At 43.1% G+C, this 22,137-nt stretch overlaps 1 protein-coding gene and 1 non-coding gene across 6 annotated transcripts in view; both read right to left on the reverse strand.

Moving 5' to 3' along the window:
• NAP1L4 (nucleosome assembly protein 1 like 4) overlaps positions 1 to 22,137 on the reverse strand; it is a 48,851-nt gene that overhangs the window by 16,683 nt on the left and 10,031 nt on the right. For 4 of the 5 annotated variants that reach the window (XM_053559763.1, XM_053559764.1, XM_053559766.1 and 1 more), the window contains exons 2-9: positions 20,817 to 20,846; positions 19,928 to 19,986; positions 16,155 to 16,254; positions 13,075 to 13,216; positions 12,389 to 12,475; positions 9,299 to 9,430; positions 4,862 to 4,933; positions 29 to 168 (exon numbers count right to left, since the gene is read on the reverse strand). In XM_053559763.1, coding sequence (XP_053415738.1) covers positions 29 to 168; positions 4,862 to 4,933; positions 9,299 to 9,430; positions 12,389 to 12,475; positions 13,075 to 13,216; positions 16,155 to 16,254; positions 19,928 to 19,986; positions 20,817 to 20,830 — 746 coding nt within the window. In that variant the 5' untranslated portion in view covers positions 20,831 to 20,846. The remainder of the gene's footprint in view (positions 1 to 28; positions 169 to 4,861; positions 4,934 to 9,298; positions 9,431 to 12,388; positions 12,476 to 13,074; positions 13,217 to 16,154; positions 16,255 to 19,927; positions 19,987 to 20,816; positions 20,847 to 22,137) is intronic. The other variant, XM_053559767.1, reaches the window with a different exon arrangement.
• Positions 3,692 to 3,818, reverse strand: LOC128566229 (small nucleolar RNA SNORA54). The gene has a single exon (XR_008374514.1). It is a non-coding gene; the product is annotated as a small nucleolar RNA SNORA54 (small nucleolar RNA).

Here is a 22,137-nt window from a genome sequence, read left to right on the forward strand (position 1 = left end):
AGAAGTTAGAATGATAACATTTTCTTACCCATCACAGTCAACGATTTCAGGACCTTCAAAGGAAAAGGGATCGGCCTTATCTGGCTCTGACTTCATCTTGTATGTTTTTGTCAGGACTGAGTTGGTAAAGTAGTCGTTGGGTTCAAAGTGGAACTCTAATACAAAAGACTGAAAGCAGAAACTCAGAGTAAACACCACTTAAGAACTAAAAGTAACCAGTGACAGATCTTACGAACCACATAGTACTCACTAGAAACCAGTCCCTAAGCATGACACGATAGGCAGAAACCATTACTGAAAGGCTTAATAGGCACCATTATGTAACAGTAAAAACTATTTTATTGCAAAAAAGACCAGCATGAAGTTAAAAACAAATAGCAGATGGGAATGGGGGGTGGGGTATGTGTTCTGTCCACACCCCCATCCTAGGCAAAGCTCTCCTGAGAAATGGCTTCCCGGATGGGAAGAGAAGTGACTACGGGGCAGACACCAGCACCAAGGTGCCCCTCTGCCCCTCCTCCTGTCCCTGGGCCTCAGTCCACACCTACCCTGCTTGCAGAGCCCAGGGTCTGCATTCTGTGCCATACAGTGAAAGCCGAGACCCAGGGGCCAGGCATGGTGGCTAATGCTTATAATCACAGCACTCTGGAAGGCTCAGGTGGGTGGATTGCCTGAGCTCACAGGTTCAAGGCCAGCCAGCCTGAGCAAGAGCGAGATCCCGGCTCTAAAAATAGCTGGGTGTTGTTGTTGTGGGCACCTATATAGTCCCCATTACTCCAGAGGCTGAGACAAGAGAATCGCCTGAGCCCAAGAGTTTGAAGTTGTTGTGAGCTATAACACCACAGCACTCTACCAAGGGTGAGAAAGTAAGACTGTATCTCAAAACAAAGTATTCCTTGACCCAACCTTTGGGTTCAGACAGCTTGGGTTCAAATCCTATCTCTCTGTGATTTGGGGAGGTTACTCAATGTCTCTGTGTTCTAATTTCTTGTCTGCACATTGGCAATAACACCCCATTGCTCCCAGCTTTACTCTTGAGGGCTAATCTATAGAAGCCCTTAAAACAGAGCCATGTTCACAGGCAAGGCTTGCTGAAGGTCAGATATTCTCATATTTACTTTAATGATAAAACCACCTAGTGGGGGAAAATTAAAAGGACTAAAAAACAAACAAACAAAAAAACCAACCCATGAAACTAAAAACCACATATGTATATACATTCAAACAAACCACTTCCACAAAGGAGGAAGTAAAAAAAGAACTCCCCCAAAAAGAGGTGAAGGAGGCCATCAAGGCTCAGAGCTTAAGAATCAGGGAGCTGTCCAGCTAGTTCTCAGATGTGATGGCAGTAGCATCCGGCAGTAGCATCCTTTGACCTCTGCAAGGGAGAAGGGGGAAGGGCATCAAGCAACAGCACACAGAGGTAAGGGCACGGAGGGGTCAGGAACAAGGCCAGATGGCAGCCACAGGGCACCAGGCCCACTGACACCTCCCCTGTTCCTCTCCCCAGCTTCCAGATGCACAGAGACCACCCTAAAGATGGGAGTTAAGGAAGAATGCTGATCTTCAAGAACTGCTCAGGCTGGCCCCAGAGGAGACAGCCAAAGGTACCATCGTATTCTTGTCTCTCACTATGCCCCTTAGAGATATTTATTTTCTTCTTTCTCTCACTATTCCTTTCATTACCATTGTTTCTTCGTATTTTCCTGCTTTTTCCTCTTCTCTGCCTTTGTTCAGTCAAGAGTAATCTAAATACAACTAGGTATGAATTAAATTGTTTAGTGGGTGCAGTGGTTATGCCTATAGTCCCAGCACTCTGGCCAAGAGTTTGAGGCTGCTGTGAGCTGTGATGTCACTTCAAAAATTTAGGTGGTGGCATAAACAAACCAACGGCCAATGGCTGCAATGGCAACTGTACCTCCAGCTAAGCAAGTACTGGGAGGGGGAAATGGAGGAGGCAAGGGGACTAGGGAATTACATAGTGGCCAGGCTTCATTCTGAAGCTAGGTGGTTTCATTTTTCTGTAACTCTACTAATGCCTTAAGACAGTTCATAATAATTTTTTTTTTTTTTTTTGGAGACAGAGTCTCACTATGTCGCCCTTGGTGGCATCACGGCTGATAGCAATCTGAAACTCTCAAGTGATCCTCTTGCCTCAGCCTCCCTGGTAGCTGGGACTATAGGCACCCATCACAATGCCTGGCTAGTTTTTTGTTGTTGTTTAGCAGGCTGGGGCCGGATTCAAACCTGCCAGCCCTGGAGCATGTGGCCAGCGCCCTAACCACTAAACCACAGGTGCCCAGTCATTGCATAATAATTTTAAAAAAGAAAAAGACTACTGGGAAACTCATGAAGTACTGGGAGTTATGTCTAGAAAATGGAGATCTGAAGTGTTCTTTACATTGTGTGTGAATTCTAAGTGTTCACTAACAAGCACCTGAGACATTTCTAATGGGGGAAGTAAGGGGAAAACCCAATGATTGGCCCACAGCCCACCACACCAGGGCTCTAGTCCGGAAGACACATGAGATAGAGGAAAACCAGACAGGCTGCGAAAGAAAATAAGGGAACTGACCCAAAGGGTGAAAATGGCAGTAGATGAGTCTGCACGAACCACAGGTATGACATGTGAGGAGAACCCACGCACACATCAATCTCAGCAGAAGGCATCTGGGCGCGCTGCGGTACAGCCTGAGCAAGGCGGCTCAAGGGCAGAGGAAGGACCAGACACGACCCAGAGAGGGGTGCCCACCAGCCTATGAGCACCCTCACCTACATAGGGACAACTGAATGTCACCCCCCATTGTGGAAAACAGATGGGAAGAAGTAGAAGAGATATAGGTGTGGCCCACCCCCATTTCCTGTAGGACTTATAATAAAAAAAGGCCACTCACAAGAAAAGGGAACACTTCTACACTGCTGGTGGGAATGCAAACTAATACATTTCTTTTGGAAAGATGGTTGGAGAACACTTAGAGATTTAAAAATAGACCTGCCATTCAATCCTATAGTTCCTCTATTAGGTATACATCCAGAAGACCAAAAATCACATTATAACAAAGATATTTGTACCAGAATGTTTACTGCAACCCAATTCATATTTGCTAAATCATGGAAGAAGCCCAAGTGCCCATCGACCCACAAATGGATTAATAAATTGTGATATATAGAATATTATGCAGCCTTAAAGAAAGATGAAGACTTCATCTCTTTCACGTTTACATGGATGGAGCTGGAACATATTCTTTTTAGCAAAGTATCTCAAGAATGGAAGAAAAAGTATCCAATGGACTCAGCCTTACTATGAAACTAAGAATATGGGGAAAAGGGAAAGGGAGGGGAGAGGATGGGTGGAGGGAGGGGAGAGGATGGGTGGAGGGAGGGTAATTGGTAGGACGACACCTACGGTGCATCTTACAAGGGTATGTGTGAAACTTACTAAATGAAGAATATAAATGTCTTAACATAGTAACGAAGAAAATGCCAGGAAGGCTACGTTAACCAGTTTGATGAAAATATTTCAAATTGTATATAAAACCGATCGCATTAATGTACACAGAGCCACTCACACTAGCCCTCACCCAGCACCCTGGGGCCCAGCTCTGAGATGAGGAGGAAGAAGTTGATGACTGGTCCCGGATCCCCCGACTCCTACCCCCAAGGATCTGTAACCGGTAGTCCCCCACACAGCATTTGTTTCCAAGACCTGAAACTGAAAGCCACCAGTCAGTCAGTCAGTCATGTGTCCCTGGAAATGCTGTTGCACTGGAATGGAACCCGTTAGCTATGGCCAAGATAACAGGTTACGAACAGTGCTCTCTGGGAGGATCAGGCTGGGATATGAAAGCATCACCTTGCTGGGCATGGTGGCTCACACCTATAATCCTAGCACTCTGGGAGGCCCAGGTGGTGGATAGCTTGAGTTCATAGGTTCGAGACCAGCCTGAGCAAAATTCAAGACCCCATCTCTACTAAAAAATAGAAAAAACTGAGGCAAGACGATAGCTTGAACCCAAGAGTAACAGGTTGCTGTGACCTAAGATGATGCCATGGCACTCTACCCAGGGTGACAGCTTGAGACACTGTCTCAAAAATAAAATAAAAATAGAAAGCATTACCTCACCTTAGCTGAGATCTTTCTTCAGATGAAGTAAGCTAGACCAGTGGTTCTCAACCTTCCTAATGCCGCAGCCCTTTAATACAGTTTCTGTGGGTTGCAACCCCCAGGTTGAGAACCGCTGGCCTAGACCCAGAGGAACTTACTGACCCGGCAGTCTGAGTTACACCACTAATAGTACCACTGTAATGACACACATAGCAAGCGCTTTGGAAAGATGTTTCAGGAGGTATCAAACAACAGGAAAACATTTTCACTCATATCTGTAATTACTTTTTAGAGTAAAACTTAGGTTTCTTTCATTAGTATCCTGGATTTCTGGATAAGTGATATTCATACTGGAACACACATCCCAATCTTTCAAACATTTTTACATACACATTAGATGGATGTAACCTTTTAACACCAGAAACAAATAAGAAGACCGAGGCCTAGCATGGTGACTACCACTACAGCCTGAGTCATAACCTGTCTGACCCTTGCCTTGGCCACCACTTAGCTCCATGGCCTTGGGGCACTGAAATTACCCAGCTCAGATACACAGCCTTAAAGAAAGATTATGCAACCACTATGCTGGGGAGGCACAGAAAGGCAACATGATACCAACTTCCTGGGCAGCAGTCTTGCTCAGGGCCACCCAGCACATGAACAACTGAATGTGGGCTGTTTGCCTAGCTCCAAGTCCCTCAGCTTCTGTGGCCTGACCCTAACTGACACCAACCAGAGCTCCAAGTCAGTACTCACCATAGGTTGTCCAGGATCAGAAAACTTCACTTTAATATCTTGCAGGTGTTTCAAGATTGGTTCATCATATTCCTAATCAAAAAGGAGAAAAAACTCCAATGGTGCTTTATTCTTTTTTTTTTCTTTGAGACAGAGCCTAAAGCTGTCGCTCTGGGCAGAGTACCGTGGCATCACAGCTCACAGCAACCTCCAACTCCTGGGCTTAAGCGATTCTCTTGCCTCAGCCTCCCAAGTAGCTGGGACTACAGGAGCCCACCACAACACCCGGCTATTTTCTAGTTGTAGTTGTCATTGTTTGGCAGGCCCGGGCTGGATTCAAACCCGCCAGCTCTGATACATGTGGCTGGCACCTTAGCTGCTTGAGCTACAGGTGTCGAGCCTCCAATGGGCTTTTAAAAAACAACACACATGGGCGGCGCCTGTGGCTCAGGGAGTAGGGCACCGGCCCCACATACCGAGGGTGGCGGTTTCAAACCCAGCCCCGGCCAAACTGCAACAAAAAAATAGCCGGGCGTTGTGGCGGGCGCCTGTAGTCCCAGCTGCTCGGGAGGCTGAGGCAGGAGAATCGTGTAAGCCCAAGAGTTAGAGGTTGCTGTGAGCCATGTGATGCCACGGCACTCTACCCGAGGGCGGTACAGTGAGACTCTGTCTCTACAAAAAAAAAAAAAAAACCACACATTTCTCTTAAGAGTCAGTGTCATTAGGCTCCCAGATGCTCAATAATTAGCCCTTTTGGAACTGGCCTGCTCAAGAAATAACTTCCAGGAAGTAACCCAGATGTGTTCACTGACTAGTCATAGAGTGGCAGCACCAAGATGCCACTTTCCCCTGGCTTAGAGCAATGAATGGTAACTGTCACTGCCAACAAAGGGCAGGGCCTCCAACACACACCTGCCCCAATTGCCAGGATAAAGGCCCTCACTGTTTTCCTGCTACTACGTGCCACTGACACAAAGATCAGAAATGCTACCAAGCAAGACTGTTGGTCCTCAGCATCTCTGAAGAGGAGGAAGCAGGAGTCTAGAAATCAGAAGAGACAGCCAAGTCAGCAAGGCGCTGGTGGCCAGTTTCCCTGCTTATAGCAATAAATAGTCATGTGTCAATTAACAACAGGGATACCACCTGAGAAACTCGGATGATTCTGTCATGGATTCTGTTATCCTGTGAAAACCACAGAGCACACACACAAATCTAGACGGGACAGCCACTGCACGCCCAGGCTCTGGAGCCTACTGCTCCTGGGCCACAAGCCTGCACAGCGTGTTATAGGGCGGCATGCTGCAGGTGGTCCTTACACAGGCATGGGCATTCATGTATCTGAACACATCCAGGCCAGGCATGGGCAAAGTGGTGCACACCTGTAATCCCAGCACTTTGACAGGCTTAGGTGGGAGGATCATTTGAGAGCAGTCTGGGCAACAGTGAGACCCTTACTCTACAACAAATAAGAAAAATTAGCCAGCTGTGGTGGCACATGCCTGTAGTCACAACTACTTGGGAGGCTGAGGTGGGAGGATCCCTTGAGCCCAAGAATTTGAGGTTACAGTGAGCTATGATGGGCATTTCAGCCAGGAAGACAGAGTGACCCTGCCTCTTAAAAAAAAAAAAAAAAGGGTGGCGCCTGTAGCTCAGTGGGTAGGGTGCCAGCCACATACACTGAGGCTGGTAAGTCCAAACCCAGGCCAGGTAAAACAAAGACAACTGCAATAAAAAAGAAAAAATAGCCACGCACTGTGGCAGGCACCTGTAGTCCCAGCTACTTGGGAGGCTAAGGCAAGAGAATTGCTTAAGCCGAAGAGTCTGAGGTTTCTGTGAGCGTGATGCCACACCACTCTACCCAGGGTGACACAGTGAAACTTTGTCTCAAAAAAAACAAAAACAAAAAAAACAAACAACTAAATAGAGGAGGTAAAGTAAAAATACAATATGATAATCTTACAGAACCACTGTTGAATATGTAGTCTGTGACTGACAGAACAAACTATATGGAATGTGACTGTATCCAACATTCAAATGATACAGTCCCTTCTTCAAGAATTTAACAAAAGTGTGTCTGAGATCTCACTTGCAGGAACCACGGAAGAGCCTAAAATTCTTAAATATGGCTGAATGGCTTTATAAGTGATCGTTATTTTCTTTTTTCTTTTTTTTGTAGAGACAGTCTCGCTTTATGGCCCTCGGTAGAGTGCCGTGGCCTCACACAGCTCACAGCAACCTCCAACTCCTGGGGCTTAAGCAATTCTCTTGCCTCAGCCTCCAGAGTAGCTGGGACTACAGGCACCCGCCACAACGCCCAGCTATTTTTTGGTTGCAGTTTGGCTGGGGCTGGGTTTGAACCCGCCACCCTCGGTATATGGGGCCGGCGCCTTACCGACTGAGCCACAGGCGCCGCCCTCGTTATTTTATTTTTGAGACAAAGCCTCAAGCTGTCACCTTGGGTAGAGTGCTGTGGCATCACAGCTCACAGCAACCTCCAATCTTGTGCTTAAGCAATTCTCTTGCCTCAGCTTCCCAAGTAGCTAGGACTACAGGTGCCCACCACAACCTGGCTATTTTTTTGGTTGTAGTTGTCATTATTGTTGGCAGGCCCAGGCTGGATTCAAACCCACCAGCTCTGGTGTATGTGGCTGGAATCTTAGCCAGTCATCATTCTTTTTTTTTTTTTTGTAGCGACAGAGTCTCACTTTATGGCCCTCGGTAGAGTGCCATGGCCTCACACAGCTCACAGCAACCTCCAACTCCTGGGCTTAAGCGATTCTCTTGCCTCAGCCTCCCGAGTAGCTGGGACTACAGGCGCCCGCCACAACGCCCGGCTATTTTTTGGTTGCAGTTTGGCCAGGGCCGGGTTTGAGCCCGCCACCCTCGGTATATGGGGCCGGTGCCTTACCGACTGAGTCACAGGCGCCGCCCAGTCATCATTCTTTATACTCAAGAGTTTATCAATACCTGTCATTTTGGAAAGTCCAAGTGAGAAACATCAGAAGAATAACTCTTAAGAATTAGATTCCTGGGCACCGGCCCCATATGCCGGAGGTGGAGGGTTCAAACCCAGCCCCGGCCAAAAACTGCAAAAAAACCCCCCAAAAGTTCCATAGGCAGAATTATTTCTGGGGGCGGTGCCTGTAGCTCAACAGAGTAGGGTGCTGGCCCCATATGCTGGAGGTGGCAGGTTCAAACCCAGCTCTGGCCAAAAAAACTGCACACACACACACAAAAAAGAATTAAGATTCCTGTGTCAGACACTAGCAGTCAGAGCTTTGCCTGTAACTCAGGAGCTACTTCTTTATCCCTAAAGTATGAAGACTGAATCTAGGGATTTCTTAAGATTCCATTAGTTTTTTTTAAAAAAAAAAAACATTTATTTTTATTTATTTATTTATTTATTGACACAGAGTCTCACCGTATCTGCCCTAGGTAGAGTGCTGTGGTATCAGCTCACAGCAACCTCAAATTCCTGGGCTTAAACGATTCTCTTGCCTCAGCCACCCAAGGAGCTGGGATGACAGGCTCCTGCCATAATGCCTGTCTACTTTTTGTTGCAGTTGTCATTGTTGTTTAGCTGGCCCAGGCCGGGTTCGAATCTGCCAGTCTTGGTGTATGTGGTTGGCGCCGTAACCACTGTGCTATTTTTATTTTTTCCGAACCATTTATTTTTAATTGATGTGTAACAATTGTCCGTATTTTCAGGATACAGAATGATATTTTGGCATAGTATGCAACATCCTCAAACTTATCATTTGTGTTCTGAACATTCTTTGAAAATACACACTACATGGGTGGCGCCTGTGGCTCAAAGGAGTAGGGAGCCAGCCCCATATACCAGAGGTGGCGGGTTCAAACCCGGCCCCGGCCAAAAACTACAAAAAAAAAAAGAAAAGAAAAGAAAATACACAATACATTATCATTAAGCATCTTTGCCCCCGAGGTTCTACTGTATTAGCATTTATGCAACTAGCAAGGTCATACAACAGGCCCATTTCAAATTTCAAAAACAGAGAAGTATTAAGTGCACACGTATGCGTATACACATACACAGCCTTTTAAAGTTAATTCTACTCTTGTCTCTTGCACTCATCCTTTCTTGCTCATCCACACCACAGTAAGATGGAGATGAGGTCTTGAATCTATTCGTAGGCCTTCTGAGGGTGAAGCAATGGACTTTTACAGGAGGCAAAATGACCCATTTCACAAGTTCTGGCTTTGGCTCAGAATTGCCTGCCTTACCCCTAACTGCAGAAGAAAGCAGGAAGCCTTGCAGTGAATGAACCTTCCTGTGAGATCAGGACTGCTTGCCTGAGTTCCTGGTCCTAAAACATGCCTTTCCACCCACTGTAAACAGCGTCCCAATACCCAGTTAAGCAGTGCTTAAATGATACCACAGGTAAGTAATTTTAGAAGACCACCATATAATTCTCTACAAGGCAGAAATCTGCTTACCTGAACTAACTCACTCAGCATATCTACATTTCTAAAAATGGTAAACCAGAACTCTGGGATTCCTCTGGGGTTTGGCTCTTCAGCAGTTTCTGTTTCTTTTTCTGCTATGACAACTTTATTTTTCATGTCTCCCTAAAAAAAAAAAAAGTAAAATAGAACACTTACCACAAAAATAAACATTTACACATAACTCAATGGCTCAATGTAGACTATGATTTCAGAGTCCTGTAAAAACTTCTACCAAAACCCTTCTTTCAGAGCCCACATCTCCAAAACCACTGTACATTGACACTTTCCAAATATTTCCAATGGAAAAAGCATTTCAAGGCATTACATCCATATGTAATTCCATGATGTAATTTCTGTCTCAACGGAGTGAAAAGCAAAAAAGATGGCAAAGTACGATCAGCTTTGGGAAAGGCTATCCAGGCTGGCTTTGTGGGGCACTTGTCATGGGACAGTCACCACCAAATGCAGACTGGGAAGATTCTGATCAATTTAGAGGACACCTATCACTGCTGGGGTAAAGAAAATCCAGTTCAAAGATAAATAGGCTCACTCAAACTAAGAACCCTGACCTTTGATTAAAATGTGGATGTGGGGTGAAGTAAGCTGAATTAAAGTGATGTATGTCTGCTGCAGCAGTATCTTCAGTAGTAAGAAACTGCTCAGTAACTTGTATGTCCAGCTCCAAGGAAGCAGCTATAAACGTCAGTTCTAGGCACCATGCAAACATCAGGATGGTGACCAGAAAGGACACAGAGCAACAAGGAGGGCAGGCTCTGATAACATCACGACCCCATGGAGACCAAGGGAGGTAAACACATTAGCCCAGTTTGATGGCTCACGCCTGTAATCCCAGCACTCTGGAAGGTGGGTGTACTGCTTGAGCTCAGGAGTTTGAGACCAGCTTGAGCCAAGAGTGAGATCCTGTCTCTAAAGAAATAGCCAGGCGTTGTGGTGGGCGCCTGTAGTCCTAGGTACTTGGGAGGCTTAGTCAAAAGAATCTCTTGGGCCCAAGAGTTTGAGGTTGCTGTGAACTATGATGCCCTGGCACTCTACAAAGGGCAAACAAGTGAAACTGTCTCAAAAACAAAAACACAACACTAAATGAAACCATGTGAAATTCCAAATCCTTTATAAATGGGGCTCCCATGATGAAATTATCAAAGGCAGATTTTTTTGAGCTATAAGTAACTGATTCACAACTATTAGTCCACACCTACAGCTTCAACTAGGCTGGGCTTCACATATATAACAAAAAAATAAAAAACATACGTGGTTATTACAAACATTAAACTTCAAAAAATCTAAACTACCTAAAGCACTACCTGAACCTCTTTTGACATGATAGAATAGATTATACTTTACTGACTTGCTAGTTAATAACACTATTTGTAGGAACACAAAGTCTTGTCATCAGTATCATAAATGTTAAACTATTAGTTTTACAAGAACACAAAAGTGGTATTGATAGGTTCATCACCACAGAATGAAATCTTCTGTAGCTGTTAAAAATCATAACTACATAATGTTAAGGGAAAATCATAAATATAAAATAATTTCCCTTATATAATCCCACCCATTTCTATTTTTACATGAGCATATACTGAGGGTGGCGGGTTTGAATCCGGCCCCAGCCAAAACTGCAACAAAAAAGCTGGGCATTGTGGTGGGCGCCTATAGTCCCAGCTACTTGGGAGGCCGAGGCAAGAGAATCGCCTAAGCCCAAGAACTGGAAGTTGCTGTGAGCTGTGACGCCACAGCCCTCTACCGAGGGCGACAAACTGAGACTCTGTCTCTTAAAATATATACACACACACTCGGAGTTATGTGAATTATATGCAAACCACTTAGAACACTGCCTGATACACAGTAAGTGCTATTTAAGTATTTCTGTTATTGTCTTTTGCATAGTAACTGGCTGATGGCAGGATTTTAAGTTCTTTTTTTTTTTTTTTTTTTGTGGTTTTTGGCCGGGGCTGGGTTTGAACCCGCCACCTCCGGCATATGGGACCGGCGCCCTACTCCTTGAGCCACAGGCGCCGCCCGGATTTTAAGTTCTTTACCCCTTACTATTTTCACTTGTGCCTATTTTCTTTTCCCTTTAATTAACCTGCAATCATTCTGTTAAAAATGTTTGAAATAAAATACCTAACATTAAATATACTAATAATTTTCAAATCAAATAATCACAATTCAGGAAAATTAACCCATAAAATAAATTGTTCATGTAGCTGATGAACCTTATAATTTTTTCTTTTTTTTTGAGACAGAATCTCACTATGTCACCCTTGGTAGAGTGCTGGGCATCACAGACCACAGCAACCTCAAACTCTTGGGCTCAAGCAATTCTCCTGCCTCAGCTTCCCGAGTAGCTGGGACCACTGGCGCCAATCACAATGCCTGGCTATTTTTTTGGTTGCAATTGTCATCAGTGTTGTTTAGCTGGCCCAGGTGGGGTTTGAACCCGCCAGCCTCGGTGTATGTGGCTGGCGCCCTACTTACTGAGCTATGGGTGCTGCCTGAACCTTATAATTTTTATTCAATAGCAGTCAATGTAAAATTCCATAGAAAAAAGCTCAGAATTGAATGACTAAGAAAAAAAATCCCTACAAGTTAATGCTATAAACTAAAAGCTGCATATCTCCCAAACACAAAATCAGACTGACAAAGTTAACCTGTAGCATGTGCAACTTTCTAAGGCACTAGAACAGCACCTGTCACCAGAAAAAGGCTGTGGTGGCTTCACCAAAGCTCACTGCAACCTCAAACTCCTGAGCTCAAGCAATCTTCCTTCCTTAGCTTCTTGAGTAACTGGGACTACAGCATCATACCTAGCTAATTTTTCCTTTGGTATAGATGATGTCTCATTCTTGTTCAGGCTGGTCTTAAACTCCTGAGCTCAAGCAATCCACCCACCTTGGCCTCCCAGTGTGTTGGAATTACAGGTATGAACCAACATGCCTGGCCTAGAAGTACTTTCTATCGATGATTAAAAATCATCAAAAAAAAAAAAAAAAAAAACTCCTTACTTCTAGCAGTATTAAAATAGAATACAAGTATGCTTATTAAAAAAAAACAACTTACAGCCAATTTATCTTCCTCTTCATTTTCACTATGCCATTCTGATTCTGCATCTGTTGGCTCAACATCACCAGTGATAAATTCTCTTCTCTATATAAAAATGAGACCTTATTAGAATTGTTAGGTTATTTGGAAACTCAAACTTAAGGTAAGTTTATAAATAAATGCCTCTGAAAAAACTCTGAAAACTGCACATTTTATAACTGAATTAAGATTGTAACTACTAGGGCTCAAAGAAAAACATTGAATGATTCACTGGGTAAATCTGGATGTTTTACCTAAAGAAAGAATTAAAATGCAGATGATTTATAATATTTAACTTAAGATTCTCCACTTATGATGGTGCAAAAGTCGTATGTATTTATTAATACCGTATTTCAGGTACCTACACAACCAATTCAGTTTTTCACTTTCAGTATAGTACTCAATAAATTACATAAGATGCTCAACACTTTCCTTTACTATAAAATAGGCATTGTGCTAGATGATTTTGTCCAACTGTAGGATAATGACGTGTTCTGAGTATTTTTAAGATACTACTAGGCTAAGCTATGATGTTTGATAGGTTAGGTGTACAGAATGCATTTTTGACTTAGGGTATCTTCACCTTCCTGTAAATTTACTGGAACATAACAGCATGGTAAGTCAATGAGCACTTGTGTACTGTCATTATTGACAAAACTCCCCACCTTGTCAAAGAGAGGCTGGTATAATACTGCATACTTCCTTTCCAGGTCATGAACTTCTTCATAGAACTTGGCTTCTATATGAGCACATTTCACTTGAAGCTGTTTCAATGCATTAATTCTTCTTTTAACTGCTTTAGGTAAACTAAAAGAGGGAATAGTAAATAAACATCTTTATGCCTGCAAAGTAAGACAACATGCTTTTTTTTTTTTCTTGAGTCAGAGTCTCACTCTGTCACCCTGGGTAGAGTGCCATGGCATCATAGCTCACAGCAACCTCAAACTCTTGGGCTCAAGTGATCCTCCTGCCTCAGCCTCCCAAGTAACTGGGAGTACAGGCATATGCCATCATGCCTGGCTAGTTTTTCTTCATTAAAGTTAATTTAGAAAAGACAAAACACAAATTGCCAAACATTAAAGAAAGGTTCAATCTCATAAAGTATCCAAAGGAATGTATATTTATAAGAACTCTCATTTTTTCCTTACCAAAGTGACAACTAAAAATCAAAACACCTATATTTTATGAGGCTGAGGACAATGAAGCCTGATTGGTTCGTCTTTCCTATGGGGAGATAGAAACACTAAGAATGTTTTTCAGATCCAGTAATTCTACTTCTAAGAATTTATCTTAAGGGGCGGCACGTGTGGCTCAAGGAGTAAGGAGCCAGCCCCAAATACCAGGGGTGGTGGGTTCAAACCCAGCCACGGCCAAAACTGCAAAAAGAAAAAAAAAAAAAAAGAATTTATCTTAAGAAAATAATCAACTATTTATGCTAGTGTGCCCATTGACAGATTATTTCTAAAAGAAAAAAAGTGGGCTTGGTACCCGTAGCACAGTGGTTACGGCGCCAGCCACATACACTGAGGATGGCGGGTTCCAACCCAGCCCAGGCCAACTAAACAAGTGCAACAAAAAAATAGCCGGGCGTTGTGGTGGCCGCCTGTAGTCCCAGCTACTTGGGAGGCCGAGGCAAGAGAATTGCTTAAGTCCAAGAGTTGGAGGTTGCTGTGAGCTGTGATTTTACAGCACTCTACAGAGGGCGACAAAGTGAGACTGTCTAAAAGAAAAGAAAAGAAAAAGAAAAAAAGTGGAAAAAGGCCAGTGGTGGCTTACATCTATAATCCTAGTACTCTGGGAGGCTGAGGCAGGAGGATCCCTTGAGCTCAGGGCTTCAAGACCAGCCCGAACAAGAGCAAGACTCCATCTCTACTAAAAATAGGAAAAAAAATTAACCAGATGTCATGGTGAATGCCTATTCTACTTGGGAGGCTAAGGCAGGAGGATTGCTTAAACCCAGGAGTTTGGTGTTGCTCTGAACTTGGCTGAGGCCCTAGCACTCTGCCTCGAAAAAAAAAAACAGGTGGGAAGAATGGCAAGTTGAACAGTATTCAAACACATCCTGTTTGTAATCACACTGTCCAGGAATATTACCATACCAAGGAAGAAAATCTGAGAAACGAACTCGGACATTTTTCTCTTATTTGCCTTTTAATTGTTCTGTATTTTAAAATATTGTTTAGTTTTTATGCATTACTTTTAAAAATCAGAAGAAAAAACTGATTTTTAACCCATCGATAGTATTTGTTTTTTTGTTTTTTATTGTTGGGGATTCATTGAGGGTACAATAAGCCAGTTACACTGATTGCAATTGTTAGGTAAAGTCCCTCTTGCAATCATGTCTTGCCCCCCATTGATAGTATTTGTTTAAAATAAAGCCCTTGGTTACAGTCATGTGCAATTAAGAGCAGATTCCAGGCCTCATCACAGACCGATAGCCATCGGGTCAGACTGAATAGACACTGAAGCGTGAGGCTGGCTCCAGACTAAGCAGTTTTACTTATCCCCCAACAATACACGGCAGAGTCCAGGCAACTCTTTCTCTCTCACACACACACTGTTGGAAAGTACTGGAACAACTGCCTTAAATCATAAAGGACCACTGTCTTGCGTTAACCATATCCATGGCTACTTCAAACTAACGGTCCTTAAGCGAAGACTCTTAACCAATGTTTCCGATTCTAGAACTGCTGCTAGTAGACGACAACGAGAGAAAAGCACAAGAATTTAATGGTAGACACACATGGACACTTTACCTTTCTGCACTGAATACACAATTATAGTTTTTCGAAGACAAAAAATGCCAAACTGGCCCCTGGTGTCCCCCCAACCTGTCGCCTGTCATTCACACCAACCACACCTCATTCCTCCAGTACTTCTCCTATAATATAGCCATTAGGAACCAATTCCAGTCCCACAATAACTTGCTCCCAATTCCTGCAGCTCCTCTCCATGAATGCCACCCCACTACCCAGTTTCTAAAACCAGACAATGCAAGCCATTCCTTGCTCTCCACTGCTATAGCTCCCACTAGTACTGCTACATTCCCTAGATTTAGTCTGCAAAAAAATACTGAAAAACTTTACACACTAAGTAATCCCCAGAAAACCCTCTAAATGGGGTCCTTCCCAAGTGTCCTTCTCCCTTATATCTGCCATGGGGGACATCAACAAGCCCTGTGTAGGGAAGAGTGCAGGAACACCCATTAGACCATGCCCTGACCTCACTGTAGATGGAGCCCACTGCCTTCCAGGAGGAAGAAAAACAGGCCCTGTGAAGAGCCATCCTGGGTTCCCAAAATAAACACCCTTACTGTGTACACCGTGCAATACACATATCTAGGACACAGGCCTCTTATAACAAGGCAAAGGCATTGGTATTGTAGGCTTCCATAGCGAGCCAAGGAGAAATGGTTGCCTTAGGCTAGTTTAGGAGGCCCGTGTTGTCCTTGGCCACTCCTTGTCCTACCCAACTCAGATGACCTGTGAAATCCTCTAAACCTCCACTGGACAGCACCATGCACTTCCCACCAGACCACTCCACATGCCACGTCATTCCACCCACCAGGCAGACCCTGATCCCAAGCACAGGGCAGGGATCTCCAATCCCAGTGCCTGGCTTGGCAGGCAACCTCTGTGGAATGGAAACATATCCACTCCTACTCTGAGGAACTGTAAAATGGTTCTTTCTTTGTTTTCCTTTTGTTTCTTCAAGTTGCATCAGGCCTTATTCACAGCACACTTACGTCTCAATGTAGCTGGAAGGGGTGTGAGAGACATTGTCAAGTCGTTCCTGTAAAGCTGCAAGAACTTGAGGATTCTGCATCACCTGATCTGTAAGTTTTTCTATAAAGAGTTAAAAAGACCAAAAATATTAAAATGTGCCTAGCACACAATAACTAAGAGTCAAAAATCATCAACATATATCTCCACAGTTTTGCTTAGCTACCTTTATTTCTAAATACATATGCCAAGTGACTTCTTAGAGACATCTGTTTAATAATTACAATTCATTTTAAAAGCATTTAGTACTGTTACTCACCTGGTGGGTGGTTACATATCTACTGAAGAAATACCTAGATTCCCAGTTTGAACCTGTGGCTATTTAAGCTCCAACCTCCTAACTGAGGACATGACTAACTACTATGTCCAGGTGATCTATTCCACTCACCTCACCTCTCCCTCAAGTCTCACTGTGGTGTCTAGGAGTCAAGGACAGGGACAAAATCAATTCTTCAAAGTGTAACAGTGTTCACTGGTGCCCTCGCACATTATGTCACTGTGGGCCACAATGGTCCAGGAGGGCCTGTCTTGGACTCGCTCTCTGACAGCACTGCTCCTTCCAGTCTCCCTCACACATCCTGCAGGCCTCTGCCTAGAGCCCTTCTGCCCAAACCCACTCCTCCAGGGAGCCCTACTGACCACCCCACTCCCTTTCCTGCTTACTCACACCTGTACTAACTTTACAATACTATGCTGTCTGGATTTAAAAGCTCATTTCCCAGTAAATAAATGAGATCCAGTGGGCATAGTGACTGTCCTTTCACTTAGCTGTGACCACAGAATGGCTCAACACCCCATGATTTCCCTCTAATGACACAATATGTAAGTTCAACTTTAGCATCCTTCCCTCATTCAAAAGGCAGCACATACTTGAGCTTTCTCTCATGATATGATTGAATGCCAAGCAGGCATCCAATTTTAACATTTATAACTGTAGGAAGCATTGTGTATGTGTATCTAACACATACAGTATGTGAGTAATACATAAATATTACAGGCACACACACAGGGCACAAAAACATATACACACATTTTAAGAAAGGAAAAAGTGTCTTAAAACTGTATTGCCAATATATACCAATAGCATTTATTATCTTATGTATTTTATCTTGCCTCTCTAGTAACTGCAGAAGTCAAATATGACGAGTATTAAAAAAATTTTTTTTTTTTTTTTTTGTGGAGACAGAGTCTCACTTTACCACCCTCAGTAGAGTGCCATGATGTCACAGGACTCACAGCAACCTCCAGCTCTTGGGCTTAGGCGATTCTCTTGCCTCAGCCTCCTAAGCAGCTGGGACTACAGGCGCCCGCCACAATGCCCGGCTATTTTTCGGTTGCAGTTTGGCCAGGGTTAGGTTGAACCTGCCACCCTCAGTATATGGGGCCAGAGCCCTACTCACTGAGCCACAGGCGCTGCCCATTGAGCATTAAAAAATTTTAATATAGTTTTTTCCTTTCTTAAAATGTGTACACATATTTGTGGCACCCTTTGTATATAAAAATTTATACTCCTCTCACTGTCCACTTGACAGGGCCTAGAAACAATGATACCTAGTATCTATATTTTGGTATCTAGGTATATTTCCTCACTAAAAGGAACGAGAGCCCTTGGAAAATGGTGGATGCCAGGACTAGGTAAGGAAAGCTCCAGGAAAAATGGAATACTACACTGTGCTACAAAGCTAGAAGTCCTCAAAAACCAACAAGAACATACCAAAAGGACTTAGAAGCCAGCCTGAAGGGACTCCCAAGGGCTAAGTGGGAGAATTTGTACACCAAAAAGAAAAATGACAGCAACTGATAACATACTGAATAAAGCAAACTTTCACAAGTCTGTAGTGACAGTAAAATAAAGGGAACGAAAGTTCTTCTTTAACATGTGATATCTACCAGGACTGGTAGAAGTGGAAGAACACCCATTTGTAACCACCGGTGTGATCACTGGATGAGACAAGGATCATCCACGGGTGCTGATGCCACTGTGGGAAACTGGAGGACAAGAGGACATTCTGTGTACCTGAAAAACTGTTCCCAAAATGAGAGGCATTCAGCAGATACCATCTTAACACACTGCTGACCAGTCACAAAGTTACCCAGTAACATGAATAGTTTCTGCATAAAATTGCTGGTCAACAATGTGTTAACATAGCAGAGCTGTTCACGATTCATTTCTCCAAGTTTCAATTCCCAGTTATCCTAAATTTAGCCTATTTTATTCTTTCTTCCCACCTCATCTCTCAGCTGTTTATATTATAGAATCATCTAGCACTTCTAACATCTTTATTTTTCTTTTTTTTTTTTTTTTGAGACAGAGTCTTACTTTATTGCCCTGGGTGGAGTGCTGTAGTGTCATAGCTCACAGCAACCTCAAGCTCTTGGGCTTAAGTGATTCTCTTGCCTCTGCCTCCCAAGTAGCTGCGACTACCGGCGCCTGCCACTACATCCAACTTGCACCTCTAACATCTTAACCAAATCATCAATCTCAGCATTCCCAGGGAGGGGCCTACTGAATAAGGTCACCCTTGTGGCATTCTTGCCAAAATGTTCACTATGAATCTCATCAGGAGGAAACAACCAGTCAAATCCAGATTGTGGGCATTCTGCAAGGCAACTGTGGCCCAGAGTGTTCCAATGTGTCAATGTAAAGAAAGATTAAAAAAAGGTGGGGAGATACCTGAAGAACAATGGAAATATTATAAATCTGAGTATCACCACAGTCACCTTCGCAGTGTTCCCTTTGGCCATTTGGTGACTGCAGTGATATGAGGCATGGAACACTGTCCTAGGATTAGTTTGTGAACTTATTTGTCAGGCCTCGTACGACATCAGCTCTGATGGCCATTTCAGAAAGAGTTCCAAAACTGCTTTGAAGGGTGCATGAGCCACTAGCACTGGTGCAGGGATTCCCAGGGGAGCACTTTGAAGGTGACCGTACTGATATTCAGCAATAAGGTATGAAGCACTTTTTCTTTTTTTATTGAGACAGAGTCTCACTATGTCGTCCTCTGTGGAGTGCCATGGCGTCATAGCCCACAGCAACCTTCAACTCTTGGGCTCAAGCAATTCTCTTGTCTCAGCCTCCCTAGTAGCTAGGACTAGACACCTGCCACAACGCCTGGCTGTTTTTTTTCTTTTTTTGTTTGTTTGTTTAGCAGGCCTGGGCTGGGTTTGAACCCACCAGCCCCAGTGCATGAGGCCGCTGACACCCTAACCACTTAGCACAGATGCCCAGCCTGGAGAACTTTTTCTAAGATGAGTTTGCAAACTGAATTGTCTGACCTCATATATGTAGATTTTTTTTTTTAATAGGGAAAAGATATCACTCTGTGAATTTACAGGCAAAATGATAAATCTGGGATTTGCTTCAAAACCGCCAGGGGAAGGAAAGTTAAGGGTCAAGATGGTGGCCCACACCTGTAGTCTTAGCTAGTGGGGAGGCTCACGCAGAAGGATTACATGAGCCAGGAATTTGAGAACAGCCTAGAAACATAGCAAGATCCTATGTCTCAAAATAAAATAAGAAAAAAGACTAGTCATTTATTAATGAATATTAAAGCTGAGTACAGGTAGGTATGAGGAGGTACACTATACTATCCTCTTTTGTAGAGTCTGAGCTTGCCACAATAAAAACAATTTTAAATGAGGTACTGATATTCATCTTAATTACTCTAGTTTTCCTAAAATTCACTGAAGTATAGTAATCCTTTACTTAATTTTTCACATGTAGCAAACTGACCTGCATTACTTGCATTTTTAGCAGCTTCCACGGAATCTGAAGGAACCCCATCTGAAAAACTAAAACAGTTATGTTTAAAAGTATTATTTCAAAGAACGTTCTAAAAAATGGCACAAATATACATTTTTTTTTTTTACATATTAAGAGGTATCTCTACAGTGACCTCAGATCTGGGTGGAAGAGAACTGCTGCAAGGCATATCTGTTAACAAAGAGATGCTTCGCTGTTATTAAAATAATATTCTACCACTTCACACCTTCTTGCTGCATATGCCACCCCACATAGTTTTCTCAACCCTCATCAAAGCTTTTATATAGCTTTCATTTCTACAGTTTATTTCCTCAAAAATTCTGTTCCTGACCTTCAAAACAAACCACCCGCCTGCCCACCACCATTTGATCAGCTGCTCATGTGATGAAAGCAAAGAAGCCTACCCAATAAAACAATGCCCAAAATGGCTCTGTAAAGCTAGCTATGCAAAGTCTCTAAAAACAATGAGACTTCAATAGGTCTAATAGTTTTCAAAGAGGCCTGGACATACCTCCCTCATCAAAAATAAATATAACCAAAAATGTCTGTCAAACAATTCACAGAACAAAGTCTTTCACTTGACTGCTGATGCCTATAGAACATTAGGCTGGTAAAAAAAAATCAATTACACAACTTCACCCCAAGGGTGTTAAAACTTGGGGAGGAAAATGATCACTTTCCATAAAAAGTTTGTAAGTATCAACATGAGACATTGTTTATGTCTGAAACAATTTTTTTTGTAGGCTAAAAACACACATCCCACCAGCCAGAGCCTGAACGCGTGCGTCTCATCCAGCAGTGTTACCAGGAATGGCTAGGGCTCGTTAACTCTTTTAACAAACTAATCTACTTCACTTACCTGTTATCTGCCATCTGAATGTTTTTATCCCTACAAATTAAAAAGAATTGTAATAATTATATTCACAAACAAAAACATCTGTTCAAATGTTATCTCTAACAGGACTGTCTATGGGAGGTAGATTTACCTGAAAGGGGAAGGAACTTTTTGGAGTTATAAAAACGTTCTAGGTCTCGACTGAGGATACCTGGGTGTATATATTTATCAAAACTCATTTTCTTATACACTAAGGATCTGTGCATTCATTACATTCAGATTTTACTCATAAAAGTTATTCTTTTTTTTTTTTATAAAAATTATTCTTAATGCTAAAACAACAATGACAACTGCAAGAACAACAAAAAATAGCTGGGCATTGTGGTGGGCACCTGTAGTCCCAGCTACTGGAAGGCTGAGGCAAGACAATCGTTTAAGCCCAAGAGTTGGAGGCTGTTGTGAGCTATGACGTCACAGCACTCTACCAAGGGCAACATAGTGAGACTCTATCTCAAAAAAAAAAATTATTCTTAGTGGCACTAAAATGACAAGACTTCAGAATAACATCAATTCTAATCTGTCTTATCTCTACAATAAAATTAGTGATAGGAACCCATAATAATGCTACCCTGTCACACAGCTGTTACAGTCAAACCTGCACTTGGGGCTCCAGAGCCTTTTGACCTTTCCCTGCCAGCTACTTTACTTCTTATTGCTTCTCCCCGCTCAGTTAAAGATTCTGTTGCTGGTGTCAGACAGATGACAAGCAACAGCTCGGTCAGGGTCACAACCCTGCCCCTGTGCAGCAGCATGCCCCCCAAATTTCCTGCATCTAGAAATGAAGTGTGAAAACACTCCCTCCCTATCCAGTTCACTACGACCCAGAGCCTGGCTCAGCTCCTGGCACAATAAGTATCTGTTGAATGCACAAAGAGGTTCACCTTTTAATAGCATGACACCTATTCTAACTTAACAGAAGCCACTGATGCAATGATTCATTTAATTTTCATTTATGTGAAGGCATGTGCGGTTCAATACTATTTTTGCTGACATGATAAAATAGTTAAGTCAAATCCAACAAAAAATATTCCTAAAGAGGCCAGATGCAGTGGCTTGCACTTGTAATCCCAGCACTTTGGGAGGCCAATGCAGGAGGATGTGGAAGCCAGGAATTTGAGACTAGCCTTAACAACATAGTGAGACTCTGCCTCTACAAAAACAACTTTTTTTTTTTTTTTTTTTTTTTTTGAGGCAGAGTCTTATTATGTCACCTTTGGTAGAATGCCATTGTCACAGTTCACAGCAACCTCAAACTCTTGGGCTTTAGCGATTCTCTTACCTCAAC

The sequence above is a fragment of the Nycticebus coucang genome, chromosome 14 (assembly GCF_027406575.1).
Source record: "Nycticebus coucang isolate mNycCou1 chromosome 14, mNycCou1.pri, whole genome shotgun sequence".
Classification (NCBI taxonomy): domain Eukaryota; kingdom Metazoa; phylum Chordata; class Mammalia; order Primates; family Lorisidae; genus Nycticebus; species Nycticebus coucang.